Below are 17,028 nucleotides of genomic sequence, written 5' to 3'. Positions count from 1 at the left end.
TACTAAATTCTAATGAAATATATTTTTTTATATGTTATTCTTGCTGTTTTTTTTTTATAATTGATTAACAGTATTTTTTCCTTAACTTTAATAAAACTTTTTTGTACGAATAACTATTTTTTGTTTAAAAAATTCAGTGTTGTCATCAGTAATCATCGATATTGATAAAATAATCCAATAAGTAAAATAAAAATAAACTACTGAATATAAGTGATATCAAAATAAAGAGAAAGAATTTAACCATCTAAAGAATTAATTTTATACATATTCGAGAAAAAAAACATTAATACCATATGCATAAGTAATACTGTAAGAGAAATATTACTGTCAAGTCTATTACCATTATAAATTAATAATATACAAAATATATTCAATATTTGTTTAGGGTAGGGTCCGGTATCAATGAAACACATTTTACGAGAATCAGTATTCTTTTTACACAGTAATAAACTACCTCAACCTCGCAACTTATATTTATATACTTTAAAATATTATACGAATCTGACTTCTTAACTATATTATCATTTATTTCAATAAAAACTTCTATCTGTGAGAATATTTTAGTTATATTTACGATTTATAAAATGAATGATACTACAACAAAAGTGTGCATCCCTCACTATAAACTTGGAATTTTACTTAAATCTATAACTATATATCAAATATGTAATTAATATTACACAAATGTAATAAATTCTTATCCTGGCACTGAGGAAAATAACTCAAGTCTCCATTTTTTGCTAGTCTAAAATAAAATGAATCTATACATTTCAACAGAGAAAACAAACTTATGTTGCAAATCGCTTGGCGTGATTATTTACAAATTTAAAAAGTTCTCAAATAAAATCGATAATCATTAATATTTTAGTGATTTTATAATTATATTCGAATATAAAAAATTGTGATTATTATTTATTCCAGCGAAATTATTGACAATAAAATTATAATCTGTACATACGAAAACAGTCCTGCACACAGTACATAAGTCTAATTCATTGGAACATCGTAAAAAATGGTTTTATCATAGGCAATATTAATAATAATAAACTGTTCCTTCACAGACTGATATACAAAGTAGAAAAAATATACATTGTTACCAACTTTACAAACACAATTAAACTGTTTGTTTTGACTCAACACCACAGTTTATACCACTTTCAAAATAAATCTCCATAAGTTTGCGACAGGACTTTGCAACAAGCTGTCGAAAATTCTTCTAATTTCAAAGCCACCATATATTTGTTGAACAAAGTCTGTAAAGCAAAATTTTTTTTAAAATCACAAATCAATAATAATGAAGTGGAGCTTTATGTTTATATTACAGAACATTTCCTGTAAGTGTATACAAGTTATAAAATGCCGCTGTAATGAAAATCATAACGATAATCGCCAAAACGGTACTTTTTGGAAAGGATATTTGAAACTAAAAACTTTAAACCCACTTTCTAAGCATCTTTTCCTGATGATTTAGTTTTATTGTGTAATAATTTAACAAATAAGCTTGCTGACGAATTACTTGTGCATTACTTTTTCATATTCCGAATCCCTTCTTTCACTGTTCGACAATTTTTTGTGACAATAAAAGAAACGTCATAAAAAGACATTTTATTTCATGACGATCTCAATCATACTATTCCTCCTTCTCATAACCAATAATGAGGGTTAGTACCCAGTCTGTTACTTTCAAAAACTTTAAACTGACTTTTTTATCATAATACCCAGTTGTAACTTTTTAAAAATAGCTTAACTTAGGAATCACATTGAATTAGAGAATTGGTGGACTCAGAGGAGAAATAAGCTATTTTTTATTGAATCTGCTCAAAATCTTTTTTACATTGCACATTTTTGCATAACTGGTTTCATTCAATAGTCATGATTTATATATATTATTTATATATTTATTTATTAGTGTCTCGACATCGTCTTGGTGAAATAAGAATTTTATTTACTTCCCGATCGAAGCGTAATCTACTGGGTCCAATCCAAATCATCTCAATACACAAAAAAATCATCGAAATTGGTCCAACAGTCTTGTTACACATACAGAAAATTTATGTATATAAAGATTTATAATAATAGCCTGTATGCACCTTAGCTTGTTAGCAGCGCGATATTGATTTCTTTGACCATCTTGACACGGTGAAGCATCTTGGCGAGAGCGGCACGACTGAGTGGCTGCGTGGAATACCACACTGGCGAGTCGGGCACGCATGATCGCTCTGGCTGCAGGTAGAATACGTCGTTGCGCGTGCGCACCGATTCAGGACTGCGACACCAAATATTAAACTCAAATTAAAATTATTTATTAAGTAGTATAAAGTATGTTTAAGAAAAGGAAATTAATTTATATAGCAAATGTAGTCTTACGATAATTTTTTTGGCATATATATTTTAGTTTATAAAGATTACACATACTCCTACTCACCATTTAGAAATATAAAATTCATATAATTTAACAGGACACCTAAGTGGGTTTTCTTCATTTTCTTGTTGTTCATACACTTTCTTCTTCCTCGAATTCGCCTCTGAAACATTAAAATGAAATAAAACTATAATTAAAGATATTAAATTATTGTGTAAAATAATAATATATATATTTTTTTAATGTTTATTATCCTTTAACTGAATCAAAACTGTCAAGGATCTTACCGAGTGCAGATTGGGGTGGATAAAATCTTAAAAGAACATTCCTAGAGCCTGGTATCTTTGCCTGTCCTGGCTGGTTAGGATTGCGTTTCCAATGTTTCATTATATGTGAAAATGATAGCTGCATGTGCTCTTCTACTGTCTAGAAAAAAGATATATTTGATTTATATAAAACAAAGACATTATCAATAAATGTCGTTGGTATCTATCAATTGAAAATCATATCTAGAGGAGTATTAAGCTTGGTGTCCTTAAAAAGTTTTTGCTACCATTTAATTGTGAGAGGTCACTCATTTGTGGAATCGCGCACACATTATCTTACGGTAGCATTTCCTTATTATCACTTCAGTTATATACTAATAGAAGTGATTGAATATTTGTTTTTTTTTTCGTTTAATTTACGGCTGAGGTTAATAATATACTCACTACTAGGTTAAAATGTTTTGTATTGAAGAACATAAGCGTTGATAATAGGACGTGTGGTGAGTGCGCACCAAGCTGTTTGCTTTCCCATAAATGTTCTTCTTCTACGCGTGTTACTATGTACTCTGAAAATTAATTGTACATTTAATAAAATATCGACCTATAAAATTCTCGAAATCGTATTTTTTTTTTGTTTATTATTATGGATTTTAATTTAGCATAAATTAATATATCATACACTTACGTGAGTCATTATATAAAACTGAAAACTTTCTCGCTACTTCATCTAAGCAATCCGTAAATTTTTCGTAATACGGATCCGTAAATATGTTGTCTATCCTACCATTTTCGAACAAATATTGCTGAATACCTGCGGAAAAAATGATTTTTAAATGAGTTAAAACATAATCATATCATTAAATTATCTAAATTATGAAATATGGATAGGACAATCTTATATATAAAAATAAGTGGCATTTTTCTTTGTCACTTTATAACTCAAGAACGGGCTCATCTATCCAAACCAAATTTTCAGGGTTTGTTCGGACTATTTAGTAGATTGTTTATGTGAAGTTTGGCACAAAATCGGTCGAGTGGTTCTACATTTATCACATTTTTTGTGATACAATATTTACATTAATCACAATAAATGGCTGGTCATTTTGTTAAAGGAGATTTTTTAGACGGGGAATTGTCTGTCAAATTAAAATAAAGTATCAATTAAAAATGAGTACATTCATCCAGCAGTTTCAATAGGTAATACGTCTTAATTCAATTTATTATTTCCAAATAACCCATGGCATAGCATTAAATACTGGCATGTAACACGATTTATTATTTTAAAAATGATTGAATGTCATTACAAATAATACAAAAATCAGTTAGAACATCGATTCATTTCTTAAAAAAATATATTACTTAATTGCTAGCTATTTAAAAACTAAAATCATATAAATATTTATTTACGTTTGTCGATTTAAAAGTAGCGTGTACTTTCAATTTTTAAATTTTACTCAGTTTTTTAGTGCGCCGTCGGTGTTTCATGTAGGCTTTATTTGAATTAAATTGTCAAACGCATTTACACAAACGGTAAGTTTTGAACTGTTGAAGTGATTACATGTATATGAGTTTCTTAATTTGAAAAAAACATATTGCTGTGTATTTTATTATTTTGTAATGGATTATTTTATTGACATTTTTTTTCCAATGACAACGTATGCAGTTATATAGGTACAGGGTGAAATTTTGTTGGTTGTTTTCCCGCAAAGAATTGATTTTGTAGTTAATACCTACTCCTTTTGTATTTTTATTATTATGCGAAACTGAATCGATATCTTGCGGGAAAATAACCTATTATATATATATATATCAATGCTATTAATTTTCAAGTTCAAGAGAAACTGCCAGGTGTATTCACGACATATAAATCAATTGAAAGTGCTATGAATCAAGATGAGGCATTGAACTTTCCAGTTGAATTTTTAAATTCATTGGAACCGGCTGGTATGCCACCGCACTGCTTAAATCTGAAAGTTGGTTCTTTAATTATATTATTGCGAAATCCACCAAAACTGTGTAATGGCACCAGATTGACAGTGAAAAAGTTATTGCCAAATTTGATCGAAGCTACGATCTTAACTGGTAAATCTAAAGGTGAAGTTTGTTTGATACCGCGTATCCCTATGATTCAAACCGATATGCCATTCGAGTTCAAACGATTACAATATCCTGTTCGTTTATCATTTGCGATGTCCATCAATAAGGCCCAAGGGCAAACACTTCACGTTTGTGGTGTGAATTTGGAAGAATCATGTTTTTCACACGGCCAACTTTATGTTGCATGTTCCAGAGTCGGTACCCTCAGCCGTTTGTATATTCACACTCAAAATGGAAAAACCAAAAATATTGTTTATCCAAATGTTTTGAATTATTTTTTTAAATAACTAGCAATTAAGTAAATATATTTTTTAAGACATGAATCGATGTTCTAACTCATTTTTGTATTATATCACTTTATACGTAGCGAAGCACGTACCGGGCCGCTGGTATATTATATAATCCAATGGCAGAAATAAAAAGATTTAAGCCATTTTACCTTGAATTGACATCAAATTAGGGTCAGGGTCTTAAATAATATATGGAATTCATATTCATGAAGAACTGTTGAATATAAATCGTTTAAACCTGCCCAAACCGCATCTTCAATTTTCAACTAGGGTACAAATATTCGATCGTTTTTAGCATACTAAGGTGTTTAGGAATTGAGGTACCGTTATTAAAACGTATATTTACGGCATCCAGGTTAAAAGTAGAATTGATAAAGTAACAAGACTTGACAAATACATATCAAATGTAACAAACCTAAAACCAAATAATAAATAGTGTCCGGTGCATATTCGCTGCCATTCGGTTTGCGCACCTCCTTCACGAAAAGACAGAGAGAGTAATTTAACTCGTCCGCTGTTAACTGTAATATCTCAGATTTGAACGGCTTCCGTCGTATCGAACTCTTCTCTATTTCTGCGTTTTTCGTCATCACCCATTGCTTCCACGCGTTTACACCGAAAGTGTACTGAGAATATTTAAAATTTATTCCATTACATATCCATGTTACAATGTTGATATTTTATTTTAAATATTAGTATAAAATAGTGTACACTACAGAAATAAAAATAATTGAATTAGAGGCACAGGCTATCCACAAACACAAGTGAACAAACCTTGAGGCACATATTGGCATCGGGCTTCTCTTGCGGCTCTCGCGGCGGGTCGGGCGGCGGCGCGGGCGCGGGCTCTCTCCGCCGCTTGGACGGGCGCGGGCGCGTGCCGGGGGGCGGCGCCGGCGTGCGCTTGCGAGCCGCCGCGCCCACGCCCGCCGCACTCGAGGCTCGCAGCGCCGCCACCGCCCGCTGCTGCTGCTCTAGCACCATCATGTGATGCTGATGCATACCTTCGCCTTCGAGACCTAGTGATTAAAATCATTATAATGCCTTATAGAGTATTGGATATATTAAATAGAAATATTTCATGGGCATTTCTGATCAATTAACTGTTTATAATGTATTATGTACCTTAGAATAAAACAAAACAAAACTAACCAGGCATTCCTGGATGAGAGCTGGGCGTGATAGTGTTGGCGGTCATCGCAGATTCCAGATCAACAGGCTGGTCCTCATACTCTGTAGCCATCTTTAACGCCATCTGGAGCATGTCTTCACCAAAGGCATTGTTTCCATCCATGCCACCAACTGGACTAAAACCTTCCTCTGTGACAATACATGAAATCAATGTATACTTTATTCCAGGTAATTTTTAAACGGAAAATCGTTAATAATGGTACAAAAATGTCTATAAACTAGAATCTCGATATTTATTTGGCCTTTCCAATGTGAGTAATAATAAAATAAAACAAAAAATACCGTTTTCGTCCTCAGTGTCGGAATCACTCTGGTCTTTTTTCTTATCACCAGCTACCATTTCTGCCATCATAAGTAACTCAGCTTCGAAGGGATCCGTCGGCATTTTATCATGAATCTTGTTTATTTCCTTCATAATACCCTTAGCAGAATTCCTCGTTGTAGGGATAAAAACTGGGGTCGGAATAGGTATGGGAATAGGAATAGGAACTGGGAATGGTAGAGACCACATGACGCAAGGAACTGGAACATATATTGGTACAGGTACAGGAATAAGGACTCGTCTTTCCAGGCTCGGGTCAGTCTGGCACTCTTTCGTACATGGATGGGGGCGACATGAAACACCCTTTGGGACCATCATTGGTTTGGCCATGGTACCCTTATTAGCCACTTCATGCGGGGGTAAAGTTTTTACAATAACGTGATTATATATTTTAGGGGGTGGCGGTGGAGGTGGTGTTGGGGGTTTGGGAGGTGGTGGTGGAGTTTTAGGAGCCTGGACGATTTCCGGTTCAGGCTGAGGCTGATGCCGTTTCGATTTCGCACGAGTAGTCGTTTGCACAAGTGGTGGCGGTGGTGCCAATGACTTAACATTTGAAATTACTGGCAAACCAGATCTTGATTGTTGATTTTTCATAGCTGAGAATAAAATTATACATTTTAATAAAAAAATATTTTATAATATCATACTTTTCTCTGAAAAACAAAAATATCTACCATTATTTTTATGTGTAGCCGCAGAGTAAGTCCGTCGAGGAGCTCCCGTAGGTACGGCTTTTGGTTGATCAATAGACTCACCCGCCACTACTGGTGGTACTTGTTTCGAATATTGACCCTGAAAAAAAAACGGTTGCTTAGAATATGTATATATTGCAACTATATCTTTACAAATAGACATGTTTTGGTTTGTATGTTTATTGCTTGTGTTATTTATAACCAGTAAAGTTTTCACCATCGTTTTTCAATCGAAAATGTTCGAAACTAATCCAAAACATAATACTGCATATTTTACTTACTTTTTACTACATATATTCATTATTTGACTTTTTATCTTCAAATTGACTTAAAATTCAAATTATAATAATGAAATGAAGAAGAGTTACTACTTGAATACATATATAAAAACAAACCTAAAAAACATAAGAATAAACATACTGGTATTGTTTGTAGTAAAACTAATGACCAATTTTTATCTGACAGTGCTAATTATTTAATATTTTTGTGTGTGCTTGCTATCTTTGAATACTTATGCACATTGCCAGTTATTCACTATATCTAACCTGAAACGTCATGACGCACTGGTAGGTGCAGAAGTTCCGCACGGTAGCATCCGACATCGTAAGGTGATACTGCGCCAGCGCAGTCACCTTGCACATATCACATTTAGTCCTGCAATGTATATTTGCTTTTTTTTTATCAATAATCTATCAAAACAGTTGATTTTTAAGATGAATTGTTTTTCTTTAAATTATTTAAATAAATTTTGCGTACATGTAAACTAATTTAATGCACTTGAGTTTGCACACACTTATATATGTATGATATTGCCCTGCATAATACAAAGTTAAATCAATAGTATATATTATCAGTTTAGTTCACGCATAGTTTACACACATGTATACATGAGGTAAAAATTCAAATTGATATATTAATAATATATAATAATTACTATTGAAGATATACCTTCTGGAAGATACTGCATTAACAGACACTTGGTAGAGATTCAAGCAGTTAAGTGAACACATCATAATAGCCTGTCCATTCCCTTGTGCTCTTCTTATCATATCGAAATTGTATTTCTTCACTTTGCACCAATTACATGGCACTATGTGCCGAGAATTACTAATATAAATATTCATACAAGACTTAGAACAAAAACAGTGTGGCACTGATGCTTCATAAATAGTGAAGAATAAACTTGATTTTCTTTCAAAATATTTTTTACACCATCGACATTGATCTGAAAATAATTTAATAAATTTAAATTATATATAACAATAATTGCTGAATCAGTTTTTTTTTTAATTGTTATCACATAAGACACAAATAATGAATAGACTTCTAAATGTTTGTATTAATCATTCATATAATTAATTGTTAATATATTTTGAAAGTTTTTATTTTTGCAGGGCCATGAACTAACCTGGGAAAATATTATTAACAAATTTAAAAGCAGCAAAACATGGGTCCGAACATAGTCTCTGAGAAACATTTTTGTTTATTTCAACTTCAAAAGTTGTTGCTTTTTCTAGTGAGCAGACTGCACATTTTGCCCACAAAGGCTGAGGTACTGGATTTCTACTCATATGATCAAACTTTTCCATACAAGTTTGTGAGCAGAAATCTTTGAACTGTCCTTTATCACCCACAGGTGCTAAGAACCCTATATGCCCCGTTGATATATCCTTTTGACAGTAACAACATATTTTTAACCCTTTTTTGAATTCTTCCAAACAACCTGAATTGCAAAATTGACGTATATCACAACCAAATCTTACGCAATATTTCCCTAAGCTTGTATGCTGAACTTCGTGATTACAGTTAGCGCATTTAGAGCCGATTTTATTTTGATACTTTCCAAGACAAACTTCATTGCAAAAATCCATTGCTTCCCAACTAAGCAATTTTTCTTCATTGTTCAGTATCAAGTGGCATTGCACACACACGCGCATAAAAGTTCGTTCTCTCTCTTCGCGTGCCGCTTTAACCATTGCTGGTGTCTTTGCTTGTATTTTATATGCTTCATCTAAATATTTATCTGTTGCATTACTTATAACTTTTAATTTAAGAAGAGGGGGATTAGATCGAGCAGGTTTTGCCTGGGGTTGGTTGCGTGTGACTCTTTTCTTTTTTAACAAGTACCTTCCATTTTCTTTTGTGTTTAAACTCCTTAGGCAAGTTTGTTCACAGATCACTAGAGATATTCCATATCGGTTTAAGGTATACATGCAACTTTTTGTTTCATTGCAAACACAACAGGTGCCTTCTTTAGGTGTCCTTTCTTCAACTGTTATTCTTCTTCGTTTGAGTGTATAACAGTCTTTTTCATCAGCCATCATACTATGCAGGCATTCTAGTGAACAGTAATTTGTATCATCTCCGTCAAAGTTGTAATAAAAGTAACAATTTTTTTTCTCTTCACATTCTGAACATGTTAACATTTTAGGGGCAATTTCTTCGATCATATATTTCTTACTCACTAGTATATACATTCCTGGATTTTTATCTTGAAAACACTTAACACATGTCATTTCACATAAATAATTATAGCCCTCTTCCTTGCTGCTGTATCTGTATTGGCAAAGTCTTTCTGTATTGCATTGAGTACAAGTAGCATCAACTGGACTTATTTGTTGTATGGAATTGGGTGCATTGCCTTCAGATTCTGTTGATTCCTCATGTTCATTTTCTTTATCTGTAATGGAAAGAGCAAATAAATTCATATTTAAATTAACATATTTTTATAAATCATTGTAATTATAAATGCATACATAATTTATTATCAACTTTTAATTAAGAAAATAACTTGGACGCCACCAAGAACACCATTCAACTATGGATTGGTAAGAATTTTTGTCTAATAATTCCAGTTAAAGTATTTTAACTTAAAGCTGTATATAACAGCATGTTTATATTATTAGAAATAACACTGTGGGGAATAAGTAATGAGAACATACCACCTCCATTTTCCTGAGATACATCTTCAGTACTAACGTCTGCATCAACAACTTCACCAGTGTCCTCTGCAAGTGCTGGCTCTTCTGATATGCTTTCAGTAGCTTCAGGTGTTTCAGCTTCCGTTTCTTCTTTCGGAAATGCTGATTCTGCTGCAAGTGCTGCTTCTGTAAGAATTCAGTTTAGTTAAGTTTCACATTTCCCCTTACTTATGTATGAGAGTACGAGGTACAAAACATTATTTTAATTAATGAAATCATTGGACAATAAAATTTATGAACTCTTTTCTAATGGGAATAGGAGAAAAGATAAATAAACAACTTTGACCTTGAATTGACATGACATTTTAGTTACACTAGTGAGGAGAAAATGATTGAGTGAATGGGTAAAGAATGCTAAGGAACCATATATTTTATTGGTTTTACGTAATTTTTTAAATAAATTTTATATAAATTGCAACAAAGGTACATATTCAAATTTTTAGATAGCAGCATTTTTAGGCTTAAATAAAAATTAGGTCGTTAGTTTTGATTTGGATCGTGGTATTTCGCAAATAGCCTTATTAACTTATAAAGAGGTAGTTATTTTCAGTGATAAGTCATAAAAACACACAATTTCATTTATATGAATAGATTTTTATTCCATCATTAATAAAACGAAACATTGTATGTTTCAATAATGAAGTGGCATTTTCAAGACATGACATATTGTATAATACTAAGGTTTTGAATAAATAAAATTTTATATATCTTTCAAAGAAACTCTTACTTTATCTTATATCTAAAACGACTTTGACCTTGAAATACATTTCTTAGCATTTCTTCAAACCGAAAAAATAATGTTCTATCAGCGTAGGCCGTGTTGATGGAAAATCAAAAGTCAGTAGGCAAAGGCAAAAGGTCGTAAATACTAAATCGGTTACAATTACAGTTCGCTTAAACAAAGCCAGGTCGTAAGAAAAAAACTGATAATTGCGATAAGTGATAATTCCGAATAATATCTTACTTTTGTATTATTTTCAAAACTATAATTTAAGTGTTGCTTTGCATAAAACTGATCTATATTTTAAGATTTTATATTTCTATAAAATGAATTAATTCTTTTAAATTTTTTGTCTATACCTTACTATATAAAATAATAATATTTTTATTGAACAAAATGTAACTTTCTATATTATATTTCTATATTATATTATAATCCATATTATAACCAATTAAATAATTATATATTTAAAAAAAATATATCTAAACTGTATGTTGAAACTAAAATAATAAATTTTTTATCTGTATAAATTTATTCATTCTCCATTCGTTTAGCGAACATCCTTAGCGAGGCTTCCATTTTAATTGTTCGTTCATCGAAAAATGGCGTTTTGAATGTCGGCAGAAATGTTTTCGTTACTTTGGAAGTCAAGTTAAAGTGGATTTACGTAGTTAAATGAAATATTGTTGTATTAAAAATGAAGATATATTAATCAAGAACTGTTTGTAGTAAATCATAAAGCCGACTTCTCTACAAAACACTCGTGATATTGAAAAGTATGGTTTGTTTTGGTTTTTTCATATTCCCATTGGAATAGAGTATACAAAATAAAGAATACTTTTGTTGGTTACAAAGTACATTTATCAAATTACATTGCTATACACAACAAATAAAAATTTATTTACGAAATTATAGTAACATACATACCTTCATCTCGTTTCCTTTTCTCTGCCAATGCTTTTTCAGCTGCAGCTTTATCGGCTTCCGAAATCTCTCTTTCCGTGTCAGGTAAAAGACAAACTTCTTCATCAGCACCTGGTTGATCCACTATCTCAGTTATATTTTCATCCTCTGTAAATTTTTTAAACTAATATTAAAGATTTTTTCAAGACAAAAAACTATACCATTCTTTCCATTAAATTGAATAATTAAAAAAAATTGTAACACTGATAGTATGTCTAATACTGTAGTATACTTGTTGGTAGGGCTTTGTGGAAGCCCATCTGGTAAGCCAGTGTAAATACAGGCACAAGGGACAAAACATCTTAGCTTTGGCAATGTATGTTATGTTTAATATAATTTACAGTGCCACTGTCTATGTTCGGTGGTGACCACTTACCACCAGGTAGCTCATTAGCTCGTCCGACTACACATATCATAAGAAAAAGTAATATTAATTTAATCAAGTGCTAGCTGAACCTGCGGCTTTACCCGCGCGTAATTTATTACCTCCGTCACCGTCACGCCCATTTTACCTCCTCGCGAGATGTATAAAAAAGTAATCTATGTCCTTCCCAAGGACTCCATCTATCTCTATACCAAATTTCATCTAAAAATCGGATCAGTGGTTTAAGCTTGAAGAGGTAACAGAGAGTTACTTTGACATTTATAATGTTAGTATAGATTATCATGTATATTATTATTGATTTTCTTGTCTGAAAAATAGTATGATTATGCAGATTGATTTTGACCTGGTGCATGCTCATCTTCAATGTCCTCATCATGTCCTAAATCACCGAGAGTTTGGTCAGCATTATGGTCATCATCATCTTCATCAATTGTACATGCTTCTGCATCGGCTTGAGTGGCAGTTTCTGTTGTTGCATCTGTGCGATCTTTGAGAAGTGCATCAAACGGATCTAAGGCCTATAACATTATATGATTTTATTTCAACAATATAAGAAATTCAACAGCAGTCAGGAATTATTCAATGAATTAGAATGAGCCAAATAAAACCAATAGGTGTGAGGGACATCTTAAGAATATCTAGGGAATATCTTATTTTCCTATGTTGGTGGCACTTTAGCAATGATGGAAATTGTTAAATATTATGAATATAAAGTATATAATATAATAATTGTATATTATTTTAAGTTTATAATTTCGTTTCTAACAGACCTGGGTGTGATCTTCTTGTTGCTCTTCTAAAGAACAATTTGGAGCCGTCTCAAACTCTGGTTTTCTAACTTCTATTTTATCATCATCTTCTTCTCTATTTTCACTATTTTGTTCTTCACTGAGTGTTTCTTTTTGAGGTTCAAGTTCACTTTCTTTTTCAGAAGATTCAGGAACAGGTGAAGATTCCAATAAAGCCTCTGGTGCAGTTTCTGTTTTTAATTCTTCAACTTCATTTTCTTGGCTTTCCTTTACTAGTTTTTCTTCTTTTAGAATATCTTCAATAACAGCAGTCTCTTCTGAGGAATTTTCTGTTTCTTTATTTTCAAATAAAATTTCTTTTTCTTCTGTAATCATAATATAAATTAGTCTAACTATGTTTCAGATTTTTTTATGATTTAAATACATAAAAAAAACATACAAATTGATATTATTGAAATCAAAACATAACTTAATACATTCCATACATTCCAAACATAACTTAATACATATTTAAACCAACAGATTTTCTGTTCAAAAACTTTAGTCATATTTGTGTTTGAATTCAGTCATTCAATGATTATTATAATTCAGCATAACTTTGTGATTAATTAACAATATATTAAATTGAATTCACTTATTATATAATATCATTCTAGTTATTACAACATCAACCTTTTAAACTTTTAACCTTTATGCAAACTGTCAGACAGTTAGTGACATTTGTTAACATTTATAGTTAGTGCTATTAGTGTTGTAAAGTAAAATAACATATACATTGTTAATACTTAGTTTTCTCATTGAGCACACCTAAAGCCAAAACAAAAATCATGTTTCACCAGCACAACCCTTAAATTCTTCTTTCTCATTTGTATCTCTTTCTAGTAATATTCTATTTACTTTGTTTTTTGTGCTGTACATGTTTTACAAATGATGTATTCTGAGGAGTATGGACTACTGTTCTTTTAAATATATGATAATTAAAATGAAGTACTATTAAATATTTTACTGTAGTTGTCTTGTCTCAACAACCTCAATGACAGATTTGAGAGACAAATATTTTGGAAAGAAAAGTTAGCCAGAACCAAAATGTTTCCATAATTATTAAAATAAAATGATTGATTTTAAAAAAAAAATCCCTAAAGGCTTGACTACATTATTTGTGCATATAACATGTTACATGTGCAACTTTTTTCTCAAAAACATTATGATATAACTTTAAAAACATAAAAATTTAACAAAATTTAGTTTTTTTTTTTTTAATTAAGAACATTTTATTTTTGTCTTCGATTGGATTTACTCATACAAGATCAAGTAAACAATTATCAATTTTGCTTTGTTCTGTGTCTTAAGATAACTATCTAATGTAAAAAAAAAAAAGGTTCCAATTGAATGTGTAGTTTCAAAGCTTAGATTATTATTCAACTAACCAGCTTTACAGTATAATTATGAATATAATCTCAATGCATTAGGGTATACAATGTTAATTTAAAAAAATAATTTGTTACAATATTATAAAAATAATACAGTGGACTCCCGGTAATCCGGCCCTATCTAATCCGGAACCCCCTATAATCCGACATATCTATTACTCTTGAATATTTTTTTGACAATCTTCGTTTATGTAGAAAATGCACGATTGAGCAGGTTACAACCTGGGTGCCACCACTATTGTGATTGATGCATTTTTTCTTTTGTTTCTGAATGCTTAGTTTAAATTTGACTCCATGTGATAGCTATCACTTCTTTATACTTTAGAGTATAACATATAAAAATGTAATTTGTCAGATTACACGGTACTCTTTTGTAAAATATTCCGGACTATTGGGAGTCTTAGACAGTACTCTATATTTCGACAATATTGATAGTCCGACACTGCCCTGCAAAATGTTTGTCGGATTACCGTGGGTCCACTGTAATATCATAGTAAAATTGTTAATAACTCTTACAGCTTGCTTTAACCTGATTCTTTCGAATATACAGTCTATATTTATGTTTTAAGTATATAACTGCTCTAGTTAAAAAAAAAAAAATGAGTGAAATAAATAGTTTAGTGTTAACAGTACTTTATATCAAAAACCTATTATACATATAACTTTACGTATATGGTATATTAATTAATAATATATTTATTAGTTTTATTATTTTGTTTTATTGGCATACCTGTTTCTGTGCTATCCACTTCATCAGGGACATTCTTTGATAAAGTCACATCTTTTTCTACACTATTTTCACAATGATCACTGTGTTGTTTTTCTACATCATGGTCAACATGATTCTGTATATCACTAAGGGGTTCACTATTTAAATTACTAGAACATTTTATATCACTATTTATATCACCACTATCAGTTACTTCAGGTTCTACAGACTCAGCACCTGCAGGATCTTCCGCGATGTCAACACTTTCTGACAGTTTATCTTCTCCACTAGACGTGTCCTCTTGTTTTTCTAAATCTTTAACCGGCAAATTCTCTTGCTCCACCTCGCCAGGACTATCTGATACTTCTTTATCCATTCTTCTACTTCTATTGCACCGGCAACGCAAATGAGATGATTAAAAACATCTGAAAACCGGAGGAAATCGAATCTTTATTATCATTCCGTAATAATAATGTTTGCTATATTTGCCGCACCCGGCAACATTTTAGGTTATGAATGCTACAAGAATCCGATTTGTGAATTTAGAAAAAAAACAAAATACGGCATTTCGATTTAGATCAAGAATTATATCATATTGCCAAGAACATTAATGCAATTATACCTGTTTTTTAATAAAAGAATAAGCATTTCTAATGTACTTGACGCCAAAGGCGAAATTCAAGCGACATATCCCGCGCTTATTCGTTTTATAGTTATAGCACATATAAAAGCAATTTTCAGTATTGAATTATTATATTAGCATTGCTTGTAATTTAACTAACATAAAATACAAGTTTAAAATAATTATAGTTTCCAAATAAAACTTAACTGCAAGGATATGGTTCTTTGTAAGTGGATAAAAATGAAAGGTCACTTGCATTAGTAAATGCAAAAATTGATATTTGTAATTAGAGGTAATTTTATAGGCCCTATGTACTAAGGAGATTTGAAAGTTAAAATAACAAAAGAATACTTACGAAGATGAAATATTTAACAAATCACTTGAAAGCCACAACAAACGACCACCATTTTGGAATCAACCTGTGCTGCAATTTGTTGCGGATGTGAAGGGTCTTACCAACTGAATAACTACATGCTACCTTGATGTTATATTTTATTTGTTTTTTAACTGAAAATCATATATCGATAAACTTAATTACAGTTGAACATACGCAAAAAAAGTTGGCCAACGCATTTCACAGAATAAAAAGTAATCAATGGATAGAATAGGCCGAACCAATTTATTAGATAATGTTGGTACAACACAATATGACGCTTATATCATAATTAGTGATGTTCACCACAAAATATAATATCGAGTATCGAAAGTACTAAAAATATATATTAGATGAAATTATTGAATTAATCTTCATATCGTAAAATGTATTAATATCTTACTTCTGTTGAAAGCAAGAATTAATTCAGAAAAGAAAATAAAAACTTTTAAAGAATAAAAATCCTACATGTATTAATACTACAATGTAATATATTTATTAATCATAATACAAATGAGGGATTATTATAAAAAAAAATGTTATAAAAACAAATTGACTAAAAGCTTAGAAATAAAATAAAAGAAAGTTTTTATTCAATACTTAACTAAACAAAATGTATTAAATTAAAATAAAACTTTAATTGAGATTCTCTTTCTATATTATACAAGACACTCTACTCTCACTAGTCCAATCCCGTGAGATAAAATAATATGTAGTTCAAAATATTTTACATGATTAGTTTAGAATAAGTTGAATGTGATCAATTTTATTAGGAATTTTAATGTATAATTTGTATAAAATAGAGTCAAAAAGTCAATTGAAGTCATTTTTTAATTATATTTTTCAGTAATATTATTATAAAATTGAATGCAACC

The 17,028-nt window shown here is 30.9% G+C and overlaps 1 protein-coding gene across 2 annotated transcripts; it reads right to left on the bottom strand.

Moving 5' to 3' along the window:
- Positions 1 to 412: 412 nt before the first annotated feature.
- On the bottom strand, positions 413 to 16,415 carry LOC113401707 (zinc finger MYM-type protein 3). 2 transcript variants are annotated; one of them, XM_064218007.1, is made up of 20 exons: positions 16,136 to 16,415; positions 15,180 to 15,583; positions 13,041 to 13,384; positions 12,614 to 12,788; positions 11,850 to 11,993; positions 10,163 to 10,327; positions 8,629 to 9,900; positions 8,169 to 8,445; positions 7,766 to 7,874; positions 7,203 to 7,320; positions 6,489 to 7,124; positions 6,168 to 6,335; positions 5,790 to 6,034; positions 5,431 to 5,641; positions 3,314 to 3,439; positions 3,073 to 3,194; positions 2,650 to 2,788; positions 2,426 to 2,525; positions 2,091 to 2,266; positions 413 to 1,253 (listed from the first exon to the last, which is right to left on the bottom strand). In XM_064218007.1, exons 2-19 carry the CDS (start codon positions 15,532 to 15,534, stop codon positions 2,092 to 2,094), a joined length of 4,881 nt encoding a protein of 1,626 aa, XP_064074077.1. In that variant the 5' UTR covers positions 15,535 to 15,583; positions 16,136 to 16,415; the 3' UTR covers positions 413 to 1,253; position 2,091. The 2 variants fall into 2 exon arrangements, with proteins under 2 accessions (XP_064074077.1, XP_064074078.1); XM_064218008.1 differs by having other exon boundaries at positions 10,166 to 10,327.
- Positions 16,416 to 17,028: the final 613 nt, after the last annotated feature.

Source organism: Vanessa tameamea, chromosome 20, assembly GCF_037043105.1.
Source record: "Vanessa tameamea isolate UH-Manoa-2023 chromosome 20, ilVanTame1 primary haplotype, whole genome shotgun sequence".
Classification (NCBI taxonomy): Eukaryota; Metazoa; Arthropoda; class Insecta; order Lepidoptera; family Nymphalidae; genus Vanessa; species Vanessa tameamea.
This window is presented reverse-complemented; position numbering and strand designations above follow the sequence as displayed.

Bases quoted from the DNA above. Each gene is read 5' to 3' on its own strand.
- LOC113401707 (XM_064218007.1), bottom strand. From the start codon at position 15,534: ATGGATAAAGAAGTATCAGATAGTCCTGGCGAGGTGGAGCAAGAGAAT. The intron at 10,328-11,849 runs GTATGTATGTTA...GAATTCTTACAG, and splicing joins GAAAAGGAAACGAGATGAAG to AAGCAGCACTTGCAGCAGAA. The intron at 9,901-10,162 runs GTATGTTCTCAT...TTTCCATTACAG, and splicing joins ATCTCAGGAAAATGGAGGTG to ATAAAGAAAATGAACATGAG.